General features: G+C 39.8%; 1 protein-coding gene across 1 annotated transcript; it reads left to right on the forward strand.

Annotated features, from left to right (window-relative positions):
• Nucleotides 1–8005: 8005 nt before the first annotated feature.
• On the forward strand, nt 8006–8713 carry LOC120105866. The gene is made up of 2 exons (XM_039118615.1): nt 8006–8083; nt 8174–8713. The coding sequence occupies exons 1-2, from the start codon at nt 8006–8008 to the stop codon at nt 8711–8713; spliced, it is 618 nt and encodes a 205-aa protein (XP_038974543.1).
• The last annotated feature ends 8556 nt before the right edge of the window (nt 8714–17269 follow it).

A 17269-nucleotide genomic window follows, 5' to 3' on the forward strand; every position in this document is an offset into this window, starting at 1 on the left:
AGTTGTACCCAGACAACTAGGTTGTACCCATAGTAATTCTATTAAAAACAGAATTAGTATGTAATGGAATTTTAAAAGCAGATTTTAGCTAAAAGAATCATAAAAGCAGTTTTAGTATGTAATGGTTTAGTGGATTTCGTCAATTGATTTCATCGGTTGATTTCGTCAACTGATTTTGTCAATTAATTTCGCAGTTGACTTTGTCAGTTGATTTCATCAGTTGATTTCGTCAGCTAATTTTGTCAATTGATTTCATCAATTGACTTTGTCAGTTGATTTCGCCAGTTGAATCCATCAGCTGATTTTGTCAATTGATTTCATTAGTTGACTTCGTCAGTTGATTTTGTTAGTTGATTTCATCAAATGATTGATTTGATTTAAAAGAGTCCATGTTTAGTTAGAGTCCTAAATTTCTAGTTGTAAGAGTCCATATTTTTCCAACCTCTTACTCTATATAAAAGAAAGGTTGAAGAATAAAATTAGAGAATTAATTTTGGTTTTCAATTACTCTTGAGATTGAGAGGCGTGAGGCTTCTTCTTCCTTCTTTGGTGAGACTCCAAAGATTTCTTCTTCCTAGGTAAGACGCCTTGAAAATCGTTGGTGAAACGCCGAAGTTCTTCATCAGTAGAAGCTAGAAAGGTGAGACTCCTTCTCCTTCTTCATGCTAACCCTGGATTCTTGAGCGAAGGTGAGACTCTTTCAATCAGGATCTAGTTATCTTTTTTACATCTTCCTTGCATCCATCATCACCACGCCCTAACTCTAGCCTTAGTCCAATTATTCGTCATTTTCTTAACTTGGCCGCCATCTATAGAACCCAATCTCTTCATCATCTTCTTCTTCTTCTTCCTTCATCTTCCATCAATCAAAACTTTAACCGCCACTCAAGAAAAACAAAAAGAGAGAGCAAAGATCAGCCCTTCCATCCGAGTCCATCACATAAATCCATCTCTGACTGCATCAATTGGTATCAGAGCAACCATCCCATCTTCGCCTGCGTCAATTAGTATCAGAGCAACCATCCCCCCTCCGTTTTGTGTCAGATTCTATTCCATTATATTATATTTTATTGCTATATTAATTACAATATTATTATATAATATTATATTACATTGTAGTAATATTGTATTATTAATAATACATTACTATATCATATCATATTATTTTGGGTTTTTTGCATAGACACCCTTCTAAATATTGAATTTTGCATGGATACCCTTCCAAAATTGATATTTGTATGTATACCCTCATATAACACTGTTATTGTATAAATGCCCTAATCTAACGGTTGTTACACCGTTAAAATATATATATATATATATATATATATTTATATTATAAAAAATAAAATAAAATGTTGAAATGACATTATTATCCCCACCTTCTCCCCTCTGCTATTGGGATCGCGATCGCGATCCCGCAGGCGATCGCGATCCCGATCCCGCGGCCGATCCTATGGTTGATCTCCCTCGCGATCCCGCGATACCGCGATCCCACAAGCGATCACGATCTTCTTCTCCACAAGCGATCTCCTTCTTCCTCACAGCGATCGCGATCTTCTTCTCCACATCGATCATGATCTTCTTCTTCTCCACGTTATTATCTATTTCTCTTTTTTTTTGTTTCCAGTTGGTTCTCAATAGGGAAAGCAGTCGTGATCGCCATCTTCTTCTCCACAATGATCTTTTTTGAAGTCCTTATTTGTTTTGGATCTGTAAGTATTATCTATTTGCTTTTTTTTTATTTCCAGTTGGTTCTGAATAGGGAAAGCAGTCGCAATCGCCATCTTCTTCTCCACAGCGATCTTTTTTAAGTCCTTCTTTGTTCTAAATAGGGAAAGCAGTCGCGATCTATCTCCCTTTTTTATGTTTTCAGTTGGTTCTAAATACGGAAAGCAGTCTTCAAAATCCCAAGGGTGTCTTCTCCCTCTTACCCTTTGATTCTTGAGATTTCTACTTTGCCGATTAGTAGATTCTCTTCTTTTTGCTCTGATTCAGCAAAAGGGTGCAGTACAACAACCTCAAAGTTTGGCTCTAGGTACATCAATCTGCCCCTATTTACTTATTCTTATTTTGCCCCATCTTTTTTTAATGATCCAACCATGGTTAAACTGATGGGTATTTTATGATGAATTTGGCCCAGGTTGACATGATACTTGGTGTGATATAGAAGCTCAATTAGGTAATTGTAATACTGGTTTGTTAGTAACAAGTTCTTTGTGGCAATGAGTTCAACATAAATCTGAAGCTCAACCTTGATATTGTAATACTGATTGCAAGTGTTAGAAGAACAATAATAATTATTGTAGCTGATTTTACTTCATTCCTATTTCTCACTGTGAACCTATATTGAAGTTCTATTTTTTTAGTTTCTAACCACATACCTATATACTTTATTTGATGGTAAGAAAGATGAAGTATCACCCATTTTTTATTACCGAAATATAGTATGGCTATGATGTTTATATACTATTCCTTTTTTTTTTGGTTGGCATAGATTTGGTTGATAAGCACTCTCTCTTACAATTTATATCGTGCATATTTATTTATTCAATGTACAGGTTCTTAAATGGAGCAATAACTATTCAAATTGAAGGTGAAATTTGGAGGATATTTTAAAAAGATTAAAAATTCTACAGGAATGAAGTACTACTTTGGGAGACAAAAGAGTTGGTTAGTTGATGTTGACTGTTATTGCTACAAGGACCTATATGATGATATAGTGCATACCTTTAATTTGAAGCTTGAAGATACCATAAAGATTTGGTCTTTGATTAGATATTTAACGCTTAAGTCTTACATGATATTGGACACAGATCAGAAATTGATGAGTTTGCTTGAGGAGTATAAGGATTTGAAAGAGTGCTTCTTATTTGTCACAAAAGAGGCCATTATTATACAACTTTTTCAATCAACACTAGACAGCCAAGATCAAATTGAAACATGTAGAAGTATTGCAACTGCAATAGAAGAGATTTGAGTGGATGAAGTAAGAGAGAACCTGTGATACCCAGGAGAAAAAAAAAAAAAGGAGAAAGGGGTGGACGGGCCGGCCCGAAAAGACCGGGCCCATCCACCATATACGATCGTGCCTAGGGCACGATCGTGGGAGAAGAAACACAAAAAAAAAAGGGCAGCGGCGGCGTTGGAGGGAGTCGCCGGAGGAGACAAACGCCGGGAGGGAGCGGTTCCGAGAACGGAGCCTTATCCCTTCGGTGGAAGCCCCACAAAAGCTTGGGATCCGTAGGCTTCATCCGAGCTCGCCCACGAATTTCCTTCCCCGATCATCGCCGGAAAGGTCGCCGGAGCATGCCGTCGGACCGAGGTAAGTGGGGCTCCCTTCCTTATGCTTCATTTCCTGGACTTAGGGCGGTGATGGTGGGGATTTGACCGACGAGACCGTCGGAGAAGGATCCGAAATAGGGTACCCCTGTTTCGGCTTTTCTCCTTCGGATTTCGTCGCCGTCGGCCGCCGGTTGGCCGGGATCCATGGCATTGGGGGTTGATCGAGTTTGTGGGAGGATTTGGAAGGGATTATAGGTTGTTTGGAGATGAGGGATGGAGGATCCGAGGCCTTCTTCCTCGTGATCCCATCCTCTCCTCCTCCTTCCCCTCATTGGTTGGCCGCCGGCCGGCGACGACGGCGGTTGGCCACCGGCGGCGACGATGGCAAGGGGGAGTTCACTGGGGTTGCCGCCGGGTGGGAGGTCGATCCACTGTCAGTGGATCTTCGGTTGGTGATGAAGGAGGGGGGGAACCCTTTCGGGTGTTGGGGAAAGAAGAAGAAGAGGGACCTCCTCTTCTCTCTTTCTTTTGGCCGGCCACCATCGCCGGCGACTGCAGCGGAGGCGGCCGGCGATGGTTCGGCCAGCGGTGGCCGAGGGTTGGGAGGGTGGCGGCCGAGGAATGGGCAGGTGGCGGCTGCTGCCCTTGGACCAAGAAATGGAAAAGGGGAGATGTATTCCCAACCATGAAGAGAGAGAGAGGATTCATCCCTTCTTTTGGTCTCTTCACCGGGACCGGCCACCGTCGCCGGCATGGCGGCGGCCATGGCTAGCGACGACATAGGCCGGTGGTACAAGGGTGGGAGTCGGGCCATCCCGACTGCCCTAGATTTGGAGGGATTGAGATGTTTGGGGACCTGGCCCCATAGTAGATGTGAATTATGGTTTAGAATATTTAAATATTAAATAATTTAGTTGTGATTTATAATTGATGTTGTAGAGGAAGAGTCGGCGGTGCCAGGAGATTTTGATCAGGGGACTCAGCAACCCAGTGCGTAGGTTGTGATTCGGATCCGTGTTTGAGTCAGTCTACAATCTCTATAAGAATCCCTACATCTGAGCACTTTTATTTATGCATATATTGGATTTATCGTTGGATATATTTTATCAGTATGTTGCTATTTGTTTTTGAGCTTGTATGACAGTATGAGGTGTGCATTTTGTTTATTATGAAAGTATTGAAATAATTAAATTAGGAAGGAAGAACATATTTTTGAGAAATTATGAAAATATATGACGTGATGGAAATGTGATTAAACATTTAAAACTAGACATGTAAAATGGGTTGGACTAACCTTGTCATGAGATAGCCTCTACGAGCTTATGCGTGGGATAGCCTCTACGAGCTTATGCGTAGGATAGCCTCCACGGGCTTACGCGTGGGATAGCCTCTACGAGCTTATGCGTAGGATAGCCTCCACGGGCTTACGCGTGGGATAGCTGCCACGAGCTTATGCATGGGATTTGTGCAGTCTTGGACTGGGTGTCATGATCTTGGTTAGTCTAAAGCCAGAAGTGAAAAGTGTTAGATGTATGCCCTAGAAGCCAATCTGGCGGACACATTATTAATTCTAGGACATAAATTTGTACTTGACTTTATTATTATTGAATAATAAATGGGCATCTTTTTCATTCATATTGTTTATGTGTCTATGAATCGTCCAAGGAATTAATAAGATGATGATACATATTCTCAAGAGTTGAGAATTTGAGCCATGTATCATTGGTGATTAATTTTTAAATGCTGCTGATCAATGGATCATCACGAGGACGGTGATCGATCCGATCAGTGCACAGATCACTTTTCTTCTGGATGGACGAGACTCGAGTCCACAGTGTAGGGACACTGAAGTGATAGTGCAGGTGCTTGTTAGAGAACAAGGGTACTGAGCGTGACCAAGACAAGAAGTCACTTGGATGTCCATCCACTCGTCAATGACTTGCTTGATGTTGCAGTAGTATGACTGGTCCTTTGACCTGCGGTGCTTCGGCTACTCACAGTGAGGTTATTATAGTTTGACTACACGTATACATGGTCTCTAGCCATATGGGTCCTTGTAGTGTAGATTGGCTGCAGTAAGTTCACTGTAGGAGTAGGGTATGCACTTACATGGAATCTATCGACCTTGATAGAAGAGGAGTGATCCTATGTGATTTGTTAGACTGAGTTCTAAGACCTTGGCCAGGGCAGAAATATAAAGTGGAGAAAGAGTTTTTCACTATCGAACTCAAGTCAAATAAATCTAGACATATGACAGACGACGGGGTTTGACGAGTTTTCCATGACCTCCGATCTGTAGGGATCCACGATAGAAGGACTGTATCATATGATAACTGCACCAAGAGGTTCATCATTCTATTCTACTGGGTGGCCACTACATACTGCTAGGTGTCACTGGTGGATGGTGAGACTCACAGGGATCATCTTGATGGTCGATAAACCCTGATGAGTTGAGTTGAAATTGTTTCAACCCATTGAAAGGAGTTTTCAATGATATTGTGATAGAGATCGCAATATATCTCACTACCAGTCAGAATAGAACCTATGGGGTCACACACATTAGAGGTAATGACTGATCCGATGGTTGAATTATGATTAAGAATCACAAATAATCAATTAGATTGATAAATGAAAACCCGCTAAGAGTTAGTGGTTAGAAGAAGGAATAATTGCAATCGGATTGCAATTTAATTTAATTAATTGGATTTAATTAATTGGACTTGATCATGAGGCCTACTTGGAGTAGGATCTTTGGAGTCCTAATTGGATTAGGATTTCAAATTAAATTAGAATCTTATTTGGAATAGGATTTCTAAAGTCCAAATTGTCTTAGGGCTGAAAATTGAACAAGTCCTAATTAGATTAGGATTTTCTTAAGTCCTAATTAATTTTAAATTTAATCTAATTAATTTCATGACTCCTAATTGGATTAGGATTGAAGAGTTCAATAAAGTCATGGCTCAATTAAATTCTAATTGGATTAGGAATTGGAGGAAATTGAAATGGGTTCATAAAAATCCTATTTTGACTAGGATTGGACTCATGCAATGGACCCAAATTAAAACCCCCTTTAATTTATTTAAATAGCAGATTTAAATGAACTTGAGGGAGGGGCCCACGCCCCTCCCCTTGGGGTGTGCGTGGGAGAAAGAGGAGGGGCGCACGCCCCTCCTTGTTAGCCAAAAGAAGAGATAAAGATGGGTTCCTAAAAAATAGGAACTCATCCTTATCTCTTAACTAATTAAAAGGGAGCATGGAATTTCGAAAAAAATGAATGTTTTCCTCCTCATTCCAGCCGTGAGCACCCTCCTCCATCTTCCTCCTTTGAGCCACAATCAAGAGAAGAAAAAGAAAAGCTTGGGACGCCCTCTTCCTTCTTCATCTTGGTTCCAAAAAGGAAGAAAAAGAGAAAGGCTGCGGGTCTTGTTTTCTTCTTCCTAAATCCATCCTTCTTCTTCTTCCTCTCAAGCCAATCAAAGGTTGATTCAAAAGAGAGGACTTCAGCCATCCATAGCCATCTCTGCAAGGGAGCTAGCACCCCGGTGAGATCCAAAGGCTTCGATCGAGTCAGTACTTCGTGTGGATACCTGTAGAGGCCGGACGCGTGTGCGGCTTCCACTGAGCCTTGATCAAATACCACGTAAATCAGATTTGCGGAGACCATCTACCCGCACAAGGTGAAGATCTGATCTTCTTAATGATTTTAAAATAGTTTAAAATAATTTAATTCTAATCTATCTACAAACGAAAGGTTTTAAAATACGTTCATGCGATGAACGGATCCCGCATATGTTTTTCCGCTGCAATCTGAAAATTATTTCGAAATTTTCATGGCATATGAGGGATGCTAACAAAAAGTTTGAAAACTTGAGAATCAGAGTAATACGGGAATGGATCACATAATGTGAAAAAGGATTTATGTATATGTACTGATTATATACACTTGTTGTTTGTTGAGCTTTTGAAAAGATGAAATGGCATTTATTTGATGTTTTGATTATTTTATTATTATTACTGTGTATGGCTGTTGGGATTCTTACTGGGCTCGAAAAGCTCATACTACACTTACTTTCTTTTTCAGAGGCACTGGATTTGTAGAGACCATTGGGTGGGACGAGAAATAAGATCAGCATGGAGTCTGATTGCTGGATAGATAGAAGTTAATCTATCTTTTATTTATGGACATTTGAAATTATGTAATAAATCAGTACATTTTAGTTGGTTTGTTTTAAATACATTAATTATGGATTTATTGGAATTTTTGTTTATCTTAGGCCTTGCATGATCTTTAGGGCATTGCTCTAGGGCTCATGCGGCCGGTCGCGTGCCGGACCCGGGTGCTGGGTTCGGGGCGTGACAGAACCAAAGGCACAATAATAGTGAGCATCTAGCTACAATAGGCATTGATATCTTAGCTACTGCTATTGAAAATAATGACTATGTTGGGGTAAATGATGAAACTTTATTTCAAGAGGAGCAGAAAACAGATACTGAAATTTATGGTCCTAAGAGTAGCTATCACAGTATTTATAATAGTGATTCTGATGATGATGAAAATATCATAGACTACGGAGGAGAGACATATGAGATGGACATTGAGAATCCTACCATGGCTGTAAGGGCAAAATATACAAGTCGAAAATAGTTCAAGGTTGCATTGAGTCAGTATGCTATATTGAATGAATTTGCCATAAGAATTCTCAAAAGTGAGCCCGGTAGAATGACAGTGAGTTGCAAAAATGAAGCTTGTAATTGGAGGCTTCATGCTTCATTATTATGCGATGGTCATATATTTCAGGTATTATGGTTGAAATATGTTAGCTTTTCATTACAGTGGTTATGAAAAAATATTACATGTATTAATATATTGTTTTGTTTGTATGTGTAGGTTAAAAAATTAAAGGAACCTCATACATGCTCATCTATAAACAAATGTGGCAACAAGGTGGCTCCACAATTTTGGATATATGATAGGATCATTGGTTGGCTACGAAAAGAGGGTGACCTGTCGCCTATTGAGCTAAGAAGGAGATTGTTGCAATTCCATCATCTTAAGCTTCCATACCACAGAGTTTGGCGAGAAAAGGAGCTTGCCATGTCTATGATTCATGGCAATTGGGCAGATTCTTTTGAGAGCATGGAGGATTTCAAGGAGGAGCTTTTGAAAAGAAACCCGGATAGTGTAGTAAAGCTAAAGTTAGATGTGACTGGTGATAAGCATTACTTCCATCGCTTCTTTATTTGTCTACATGCTTGCAGTATGGGCTTTTTAGCTGGTTGTAGGCCTTTTATAGGCCTAGATGGTTGCCACTTAAAGAAGAAGTATAGGGGTGTGATAATGGCTGCTACATCACTTGATGGAAATAATGGTTTGTTTCCAGTTGCTTTTGGTGTTGCAGAATCTGAAAATAGTGATAGTTGGACTTGATTTTTGGAGGCACTTAAAGAATCAATTCAAACTCCAGAAGGTCTAGTACTTGTATCAGATCAACAAAAGGGATTGAAAGAAGCAGTACAACATATATACCCCCAAATAGAACATAGAAAATGCATGAAACACTTGTATAAAAACTTTCAAACAAAATTTTCAAGATATTGGCTTAAAATTAAGTTATGGGGAGCTGCAAGGGTATACACAAAAGTCCAACATTATGATATTATCAATCAAATTAAGGAGGCTAGCTTGGAGGCATTCAAGTATCTTAATGCTGAAAATATTGGTTTATGGAGTAGATCTCAATTTGGCATCACAGCTAAGTGCTCCTATATAACAAACAACCTTTCGAAGTCATTCAATGCTTGGATTTCTGAGGCTAGACATAGGCCAGTTCTTGATTTATTAGATGTTGTAAGACTAAAAATTATGGTGAAAATGGAAGCAAGAAGGAGAATGGCTGCCTGCTGGAAAGGAAATTTAGTTCCTGTGGTAATAAAGTATGTAAGAGACATCAGCCTTAAGCTAGGTGATTATACTGTTTATGGAACCAGTGATTACAGAGCAGAAGTAATTGAGACTAATGGAAGGTATGAAGTAATTCTAAATGAACAAAGGTCTTCTTGTCGTCTGTGGGAGGAGTCAGGCATTCCTTGTGTGCATGCTGCAGCTTTTATTTGTAGTATGAGAGGTGCAAATTTGGAAAATTATATCTCGGAGTACTTGACCATTGCCAAGTATTAGACTGCCTATGCATTAGAAATTGGACCATTACCTGACAAGGCCTAATAGATAAAAGTTGATATTGGATACAAGGTATTGCCTCAAAGCTCAGTCTAAGACCTCCAGGAAGGCCTAAAAGGAAGAGAATTAGGGGTATAAAAGAGAATACATCGAAGAAGATGCACAAATGTAAGCGTTGCAGTGAGCTTGGGCATCATGCAAAGACTTGCAAAAATTCAGTAATGGAGGAATCTCAAGCTTCAATATCCTTTTCTTCTGCACTGAGGAAGCTTGGGAAGTAACATATAACACTACTCTAACTTAATGATGTTTGTCCTTTATCACTTGGTTATCATTGAAATATTGCAGGCCTAAGGAAAATGGTTCAAGAGGAAGAGTGTCAATTACAGGAGGCACACATGCAGTGTATATAGCACCAAGAGAAAAAAAATAAAGGATGACCCCGCAAGCAAGCTAAGAGAATGGAAACTTTAGTTGGAGAAGATAATGCCCACCCACAATCTTGATTGGTATATAATTGGATATATTTATCCCAACTTTTGCACCTTATTTGCTTTCAAGTTATTTGGATCACTTTTAGCATTATTACTAAACATAATTTATTAGTTGATATAGAGTTAATTCTCACACTTATTCTTTTTCATTTTTTTGCTAATTGCATATTTGATTGTATATTTTGTTGGAGTAGTGGAAATTATGTTGGAGATTAACATCTCCACAACCTATCTTATTAAATTTTTTTTTTCAGCCAACATCTCATTAACAAAAGAATGTAATTTATCAAGATTCCCATGTTACACATAATTCTTTCATTCTTTATCTCTAGTTTATCACAAATAGTGCAACATTCTTTTGTTAATGATGTTTGTCTCGTTTTGTGGTGATCTACGCTATATTCTAGTTCACGAGGTCGGGTGTCATATGCCAGCAATACCATTTCCATCAAAGCATTGAAATAGAGAATCATTTGTAGGTTTCATTCTATGACCAAATCAAGGTTATGTTCAGAATGGAAGCCCAAAACAAGATGAACTGTACCGAATCCGAATCATCATGGGCATCCTACTGAAAAACGAAAATCAACAAAGAGCATCGGACAAGAGAGTAACAGATTTTCTAGTGCTAGTTACCTGATTTCTCCCAACAACATGGCGATGGGATTAGGTTTGCTATATATATTTATATGTCAAGTACCCAACTTCCATTCATGCAACTTCTACATTAATTAATTTGTTGGCTTTCTCCAATCTCACGTTGAAGAGGTCTGAAGTCTCGACCATTTTACATCTTTTGGCAAGTGACGATGCACCGAGAGAGGTTAACCGGCCTCTTCACTGTAGTACTATAGAGATGCACATGCAATAAGTGAAACCTAGAAGTTATTCAATCAAATGCATTGTAGATATTTTAATCCTAAAGCTAAGCAACATAGTTTCAAAGAAAAAAAAACTTTAAGCTTAAACAGATTGATAAAACAGAATGTGCAAGATAGATTAAGGCTCACTCGTGGCATAAGGTATGCTCATTTTCCCAACGGTTATAACAATAATCAATAAATACAAAATTCTAAAAGTTATAGTTAATTAATAAATATGAAATTCTAAAAGCTATGATATTAACTAATAAATACAGAATTCTAAAGGCTATCACATTAATTAAAGTATCTAAATTTTTTCCATCTACTAGGATTCTTTATGTGCATATATACCCTTCTAAATATGCAAAATTGTATGAATATTCTTGTAAAGTTGCTATTTGCTTGTATACCCTTATAAATGTTTCTATTTGTACGTCTATCCATTAAGGATATTTTAGTCATTTTAATTTGAAACCATTAAGTTTTTAACGGCATTAGATGGCATGGGTACATATGCAAAAATAAGAATAAAAAAAAGGTAGAATAACAAAATAAGAGTTTTATAAGGGTATACGTGCCAATATCAATTTTGGAAGGGTATTCATGCAAAATTTGATATTTAGAAGTGTATCCATGTAAAAAATCCTATTATTTTATATTATTATGCTAAAGTATTCAATATGATATTACACTTATTTTAAATAATAATATATTTTTTATTTAATAATATGTAATTGATGAGGTCGGGGTTCTTCCGACCTCAGATCTTAGCCTCCAATAAACTGGAACAGGAAAAGAAGACTGCATCCCCACAGGAGGTATTGTCCGCTTTGGAGCAGGGTACGACACAGGTCGGCCTTCCTCACGATTTTGTCCTTTAAAAGGCGCCTCCTGAGGGAAGAGCAATCGAGCCCTCCATTTAAGGCACAGACCTTTTCGCTATTTAGTCGATGTGAGACTATGTCCGAGAGCCTTTATTTCCACAACATCAGCCTCCCCAGTGGGAAGGTCTGAGCTGAGGTCAAGGGCCCCTACCTGGCGCGTCAATGATGAGGCTAGGGTACCCCCGACCTCAAACCTTAGCCCCCACCGAACTGGAACAGAAAAAGAAGATTGCGTCCCCACAGGAGGTATTGTCCCCTTTGAGGTAGGGTACGACACAGGTCGGCCTCCCTCATGATTTTGTCCTTTAAAAAGCGCCTCCTGAGAGAAGGATAATCGAGCTCTCCGTTTAAGAAACAAACCTCTCTGCTATCTAGTCGATGTAGGACTAAGTTTGGATCCTTTATTCCCACAATAGTAATATTATATTATATTATACTGCACTATGCAATAGTATGCAATATTTTTTATTATTATTTTATTATATCAAAGTATGTTCTTATTTTTGTTGCCATACATATGTTAAAATTTTACAACACTTTAGAAATGAACTTACCAAACAATAAGTAACTTTTTTTATAAAAAATCTACTTTCCAAAAACTTTATTTTTAAAAGCTCTAAAAGCTCTACTACCAATAGCATCCCAAACAGGGCCTAAGTTATGGTCTCTAAAAATTTGGCTCATGGTTTGGCATCTTGATGTGGCGTATTTTACTCCTGAATCATATTCAACCTTATTTGTAGTAATCGAAGCGATCCACATTGAGTTTAATGATCCTTTTGGATCACTTTACAATCATATTATACTTATTTAATTATTATTATTATATCATATAGTTCATATTATAATTTATATAATATAATACTAATTATAATATGTTATATTACTATAGAATAACTATTAGTTATCACAATAATATACATTACAATTATATATTTATTATCGTAATGATATGTCTAACTATTATATTATCAAACTATTATATAGTGATAGAATTACTATAGTAACTGTCGTTATAATAATTCAATAATAACTTAAAAGTATTACCATTTTTATTATAATTATACTTATAATATGAAATTAATATAATATAATAAAATTTGTTATAATTCTATTACATATATACTAATATTAAATTATTTTATAGTGATATAATTGCTATAGTAATTACTGTTCTAATGGTTCAATAATACTTTTATAATGTTATTATTTTTTATTATACTTATAAATGTAAAATGATAATTATTATACTATAGTAGAGATAGTCAATAGTATGATGAGGTTATCTTACCAGACCATTTTCTATGTCACCAAATTTCTTTTAGCATAATACAATTAAATAAGTATGACACCCACACAATATGTAGGAAAATAATAAAATTTTAGGATTAATTTATTGGATAAATAATTAAGAAATTTATATTAAATATTGGTATAAATAAATTGTAATAAAATATATTTAATAATTAATTGAATCCAAAAGAACCATAAATTCATAGAAGGGATGGGGAAAAAACGAGGCAATAACTAATTAAATTCATAAAAAAGCGGGAATAAAAAAGGCTTCACCCAGCCCTACATGTCATGTTTCAACTCTCTGCCATTGTAGTATTTGGTTTAACTCCAATCGAAACTCAACCAATTTAACATGCATGAATTAAATAACATGTCATGTTCAACATAATATTCTTTCAATAAAAACCCAGTCCTGTGAAAATAAAAGCATACATGATAGGGAAAAGGAAGAAAGTTGGACTTTTGACAAATGAGTTCTTGAGCGTCCTGCAAAGAAAAAGGAAGTAATTATACCTCATTTTGTAGTTAGCAGTGACTGTTTGCAATATAAAAATAGTTCTAAGCATAGCTGATAAAATATTAATCAAAGATAAAAAAAAATTGGGAGAAAATCTTAAATTGGGAATCCTCTCTAAAAAGAAAAGAAATATGCCCAAAAATCTTTACTAGTTTCTTAAAAAATAAGGAAAAAGCAGCAAAACACATTAACAATGCAATGAAAAATTGATCAACCTATTTTTGGTGGCAAAAGTTTCTCTATCATCGATTTCAAGTCAACTCAGTCAACAAAAAGAATAAACAAAGCCATCAAATAGAAAACAATACACACAAAAAACCCACTTAGAAATGTAAATACACTCTAACAGGAACACTAAACATTAAAACTATAATAAAAAAATTAATCAAGATTTCCAATTTAAGGTAACAAAAATCTCTCTACACCAATTTTAAGTAGTTCAAGTCAATTCAAAGAGCAAACAACACCAACCGATCTAACAAAAAAAAGTATGCATATATAAAATTTTCTCAAATAGTGCTACATGCATGTAAGTATCCACTGGGTGCGGCATAACTCCCTGACAATGACCCATTAAAGTAAACATTTTTTCTAAGCATAAAGCCTTGTTTGCATTAACCTTTTTTTCCATTAAGAAGGTGCTATCTAGTCGATAGAATAATTTCAAAATATGGATTTCTACTAATTATAAAACGGATTAGACGTATGGCTCATAATGGTACTATAGTTAAGCTTAATATGATGTGTGATCACTTTGTTTGATGGGCTTTGGTACATCTTGGATGTGTAGGATTGAGTCCTATTTATTGTGGAAATTTTGGTACGTAGGCCAGAAAACCTAATTAGGGTTTAGAGCCCTTAATAGAAATGGTTCTTTATGTTTTCTATATAAATGTTAAGTCTCCCTCTTCTCTCCATATGGTTTATTGCTTACCTCATTGACAGCTATCTTTTGTGAGGAGCTTTCTGTAAGGCTTGTATGGAGGGGGTCACGGGATGCACTTAGTGGTATTGAAGAATGTCTGCCTACCAGTGAGGGAGGATGGCCTCGCTGTGTTATCTCTTGTGGAGAGGCGCGGGGCGCTGATTATTCGACATGCAGGTCGATTCACGCTAGAGCCGCAGGGGTTTTGGAGTCAGACCATGGCTGCCAGATATGGCCGGACGGGCACTGTAGGGGCGATTTGCGGTGGGCATTGTTGCTCATTTATGTGACGAGAGATCGCAAGATACCTACCTACAGTTGTGGAGAATACTAAATGGTTGATAGGCGATGGGCAGAATATCGATGTGGTTGGCGACCCATGGATGGATGCTCTCCATTTGAGACTCTGGCCGACTATGATTGACATTGAGGTAGTGGAGGGACTGCGGGTTTGCGACCTATTTGTCCCTGGCAGGGCTGTTTGGGATGAGGCTAGGTTGGGTCACATGTTTGGGACACACATAGCTGAGAGGGTCCGGTCCCTTTCGATTCTGGGGTATGCGGGTCCGGATACTCGGGTGTGGAGCACGTCATGTAGGACCGGTGTAAGAGTGGGGGAGCTCTTCTGAGTGCTCCGGCCAGAGAATGAGCTAGGTCTGGAGTGTGCCTGGGTCTGGCGCCTGGGCCTTCATCCGAGGGTCGCACTGTTCTTATAGAAGGTCATCTGGGATCGGCTTCCGAAGAGAGTAGTACTTAGCAGACGGGGATTGAGGCTGCCCCCGATTGTGGGGCATGCAGAGCTGATGAGTCGGCGAACCATGCACTGTTTCAATGCACATGGGCGAGGGCGGCATGGCGTGCGGTGGGGCTGCTGCAGGAGGGTTGGTCTCAGGGGGACCAATTCTTACGGAACATCCGTTGGTGGTCAGGCAACCCATTGACACACCAGGAGACGGTTAGAGCGACCTGCATAGCATACCGAATATGGTTGGCAAGGAATGCTCGAACCTTCGACGAGCAGAGATATCGCCAACGCTCGTGGCGGAGAGCGCCCGGCGTAAGCGGCAGAGATTAGTCATGTTTCCTCCTTAGAAGGACTTTTGATAACTCAGGATATCTGAAGTTCCCATTCTGCCTCGACAGCTTCTCGTACGGTGTTTTTCACCTGGGAGCCTCCACCCCCAAGCTTCCTCAAGGTCAATTTTGATGGGTCGGTGCTGGATGGAGGCACAAAGGATGGAGCAGGTTTCGTCATTAGGGACCCTACTCCAAGGTCGTGGCAGCGGGAGGCTGTCAGTTATTTGACTGCACAGTTTCTGGTGCGGAGCTAAGAGCTGCCTGGGGGAGTCTTCGACATGCTCAGCATGTGCTCTCAGCTAGTTCAATCATCTTGGAGGGTGACTCGGCTACGGTCATCAACTGGATCCAGGGGGTCCGAGGGTCATTGCTGCTGACCATCCCTTAATTCGCGATATCTGAATGATGATGATGAGGGACGGAGGGGTGGTCCAGGCGAAGCATGTGTTTAGAGAAGTCAATAGGACTGCAGATTGGGTGACCACGAGTGTGGCTAACTATGCCAGTAGCACCCAGTGGGCGGGGGATGAGGAGCTGCATCGGAAGCTCCGTGATATTTTGTTATTCGATTTTATTGCGTACATCCGTACACGTGTTGTATGAATCACCCGGTCTAGCACCAAAAAAAAAAAAAGAAGGGAAGATCTGGCTGCTATTATTTCAAGTGATTGAAAATCGTATTCAATATATCTTTCGCAAATATATCTCTCAAATTTGCATACGGTGTTATTGTGATTCTAAATTTTAATATGTTATTATATATGATTAACAATTGGTATTAGAGCTTTTATATTATGATTAGAATCCTTCGTATACAATTATTATTTTATTCAGATTTACGGAACAATGTGATTGTATATTATTTTTTGTTTTTTTTAAAAAAAAATTCTTTGTTTTCCATCTCCTCCCGTTTCCAACCGCAGGCCCACCCTTTTTGCTTCATCTTCTTCATCGTTCTCTAATCTCCTTTCTAATCGATCTGGTCATGAATCATCTTTTGATTTCTTGGCCAGATCTGATTCATGGTGGATGATAAAACGAAGGGGAAGAAGAGGAAGAACGGCAAGCCTAAAGGGAGGCTTCTCGCCGCCGGCCGGCGCCCTCAACCAATGCGACGGCAACCGCGGGAGCTCGGCCATGGAATGCCGCGCGCCTCGTGGCGTCGCGGCGGCCCGAGGAATGCCGCCGGCCACGGGTGGTGGCCGGCGTGGTGGTTGGCACCGTGGGCAGCCACGGGCTGCCTCCACCAGAAAAAAAAAAAAAACCTCCCACGCCGGCCACAGCGGGATCCCGCTCCTTCCCGGGCGGAGATCGCCGCTGCAGGGCCTTTCCCGGTTACCCTCACGGCCGGTCGCGGCGACCCAAGGAGCCCGGCCACCCACGGCCGGCCGCATGCCGTGGGGGCTTCGCGGCCACCTCACGAGGCCGGCCACCCCGCGGGCCGGCCGTGTGCCTCGGTGGCGCCACGACGCCACCTGGTGAGGCGTCGCCGGCCACTGATGGTGACCGGCGTGGTGGCGACCATGGGTGGCAGCCCGCCTCACGAGGCCGGCCACCCCACGGGCCGGCCGTGCGCCTCGGTGGCGCCGTGACGCCACCTGGTGAGGCGTCGCCGGCCACTCATGGTGGCCGGTGTGGTGGCGACCATGGGTGGCTGCCACCATGGGGCGGCCATGGGCGGCAGCCACGGGCTGCCTCCCAAATAATAATAATAATAATAAAAAAGGGCAAGAAACAGTGGCAGCGGCTA

The sequence above is a fragment of the Phoenix dactylifera genome, unplaced genomic scaffold (genome assembly GCF_009389715.1).
Source record: "Phoenix dactylifera cultivar Barhee BC4 unplaced genomic scaffold, palm_55x_up_171113_PBpolish2nd_filt_p 000385F, whole genome shotgun sequence".
Classification (NCBI taxonomy): domain Eukaryota; kingdom Viridiplantae; phylum Streptophyta; class Magnoliopsida; order Arecales; family Arecaceae; genus Phoenix; species Phoenix dactylifera.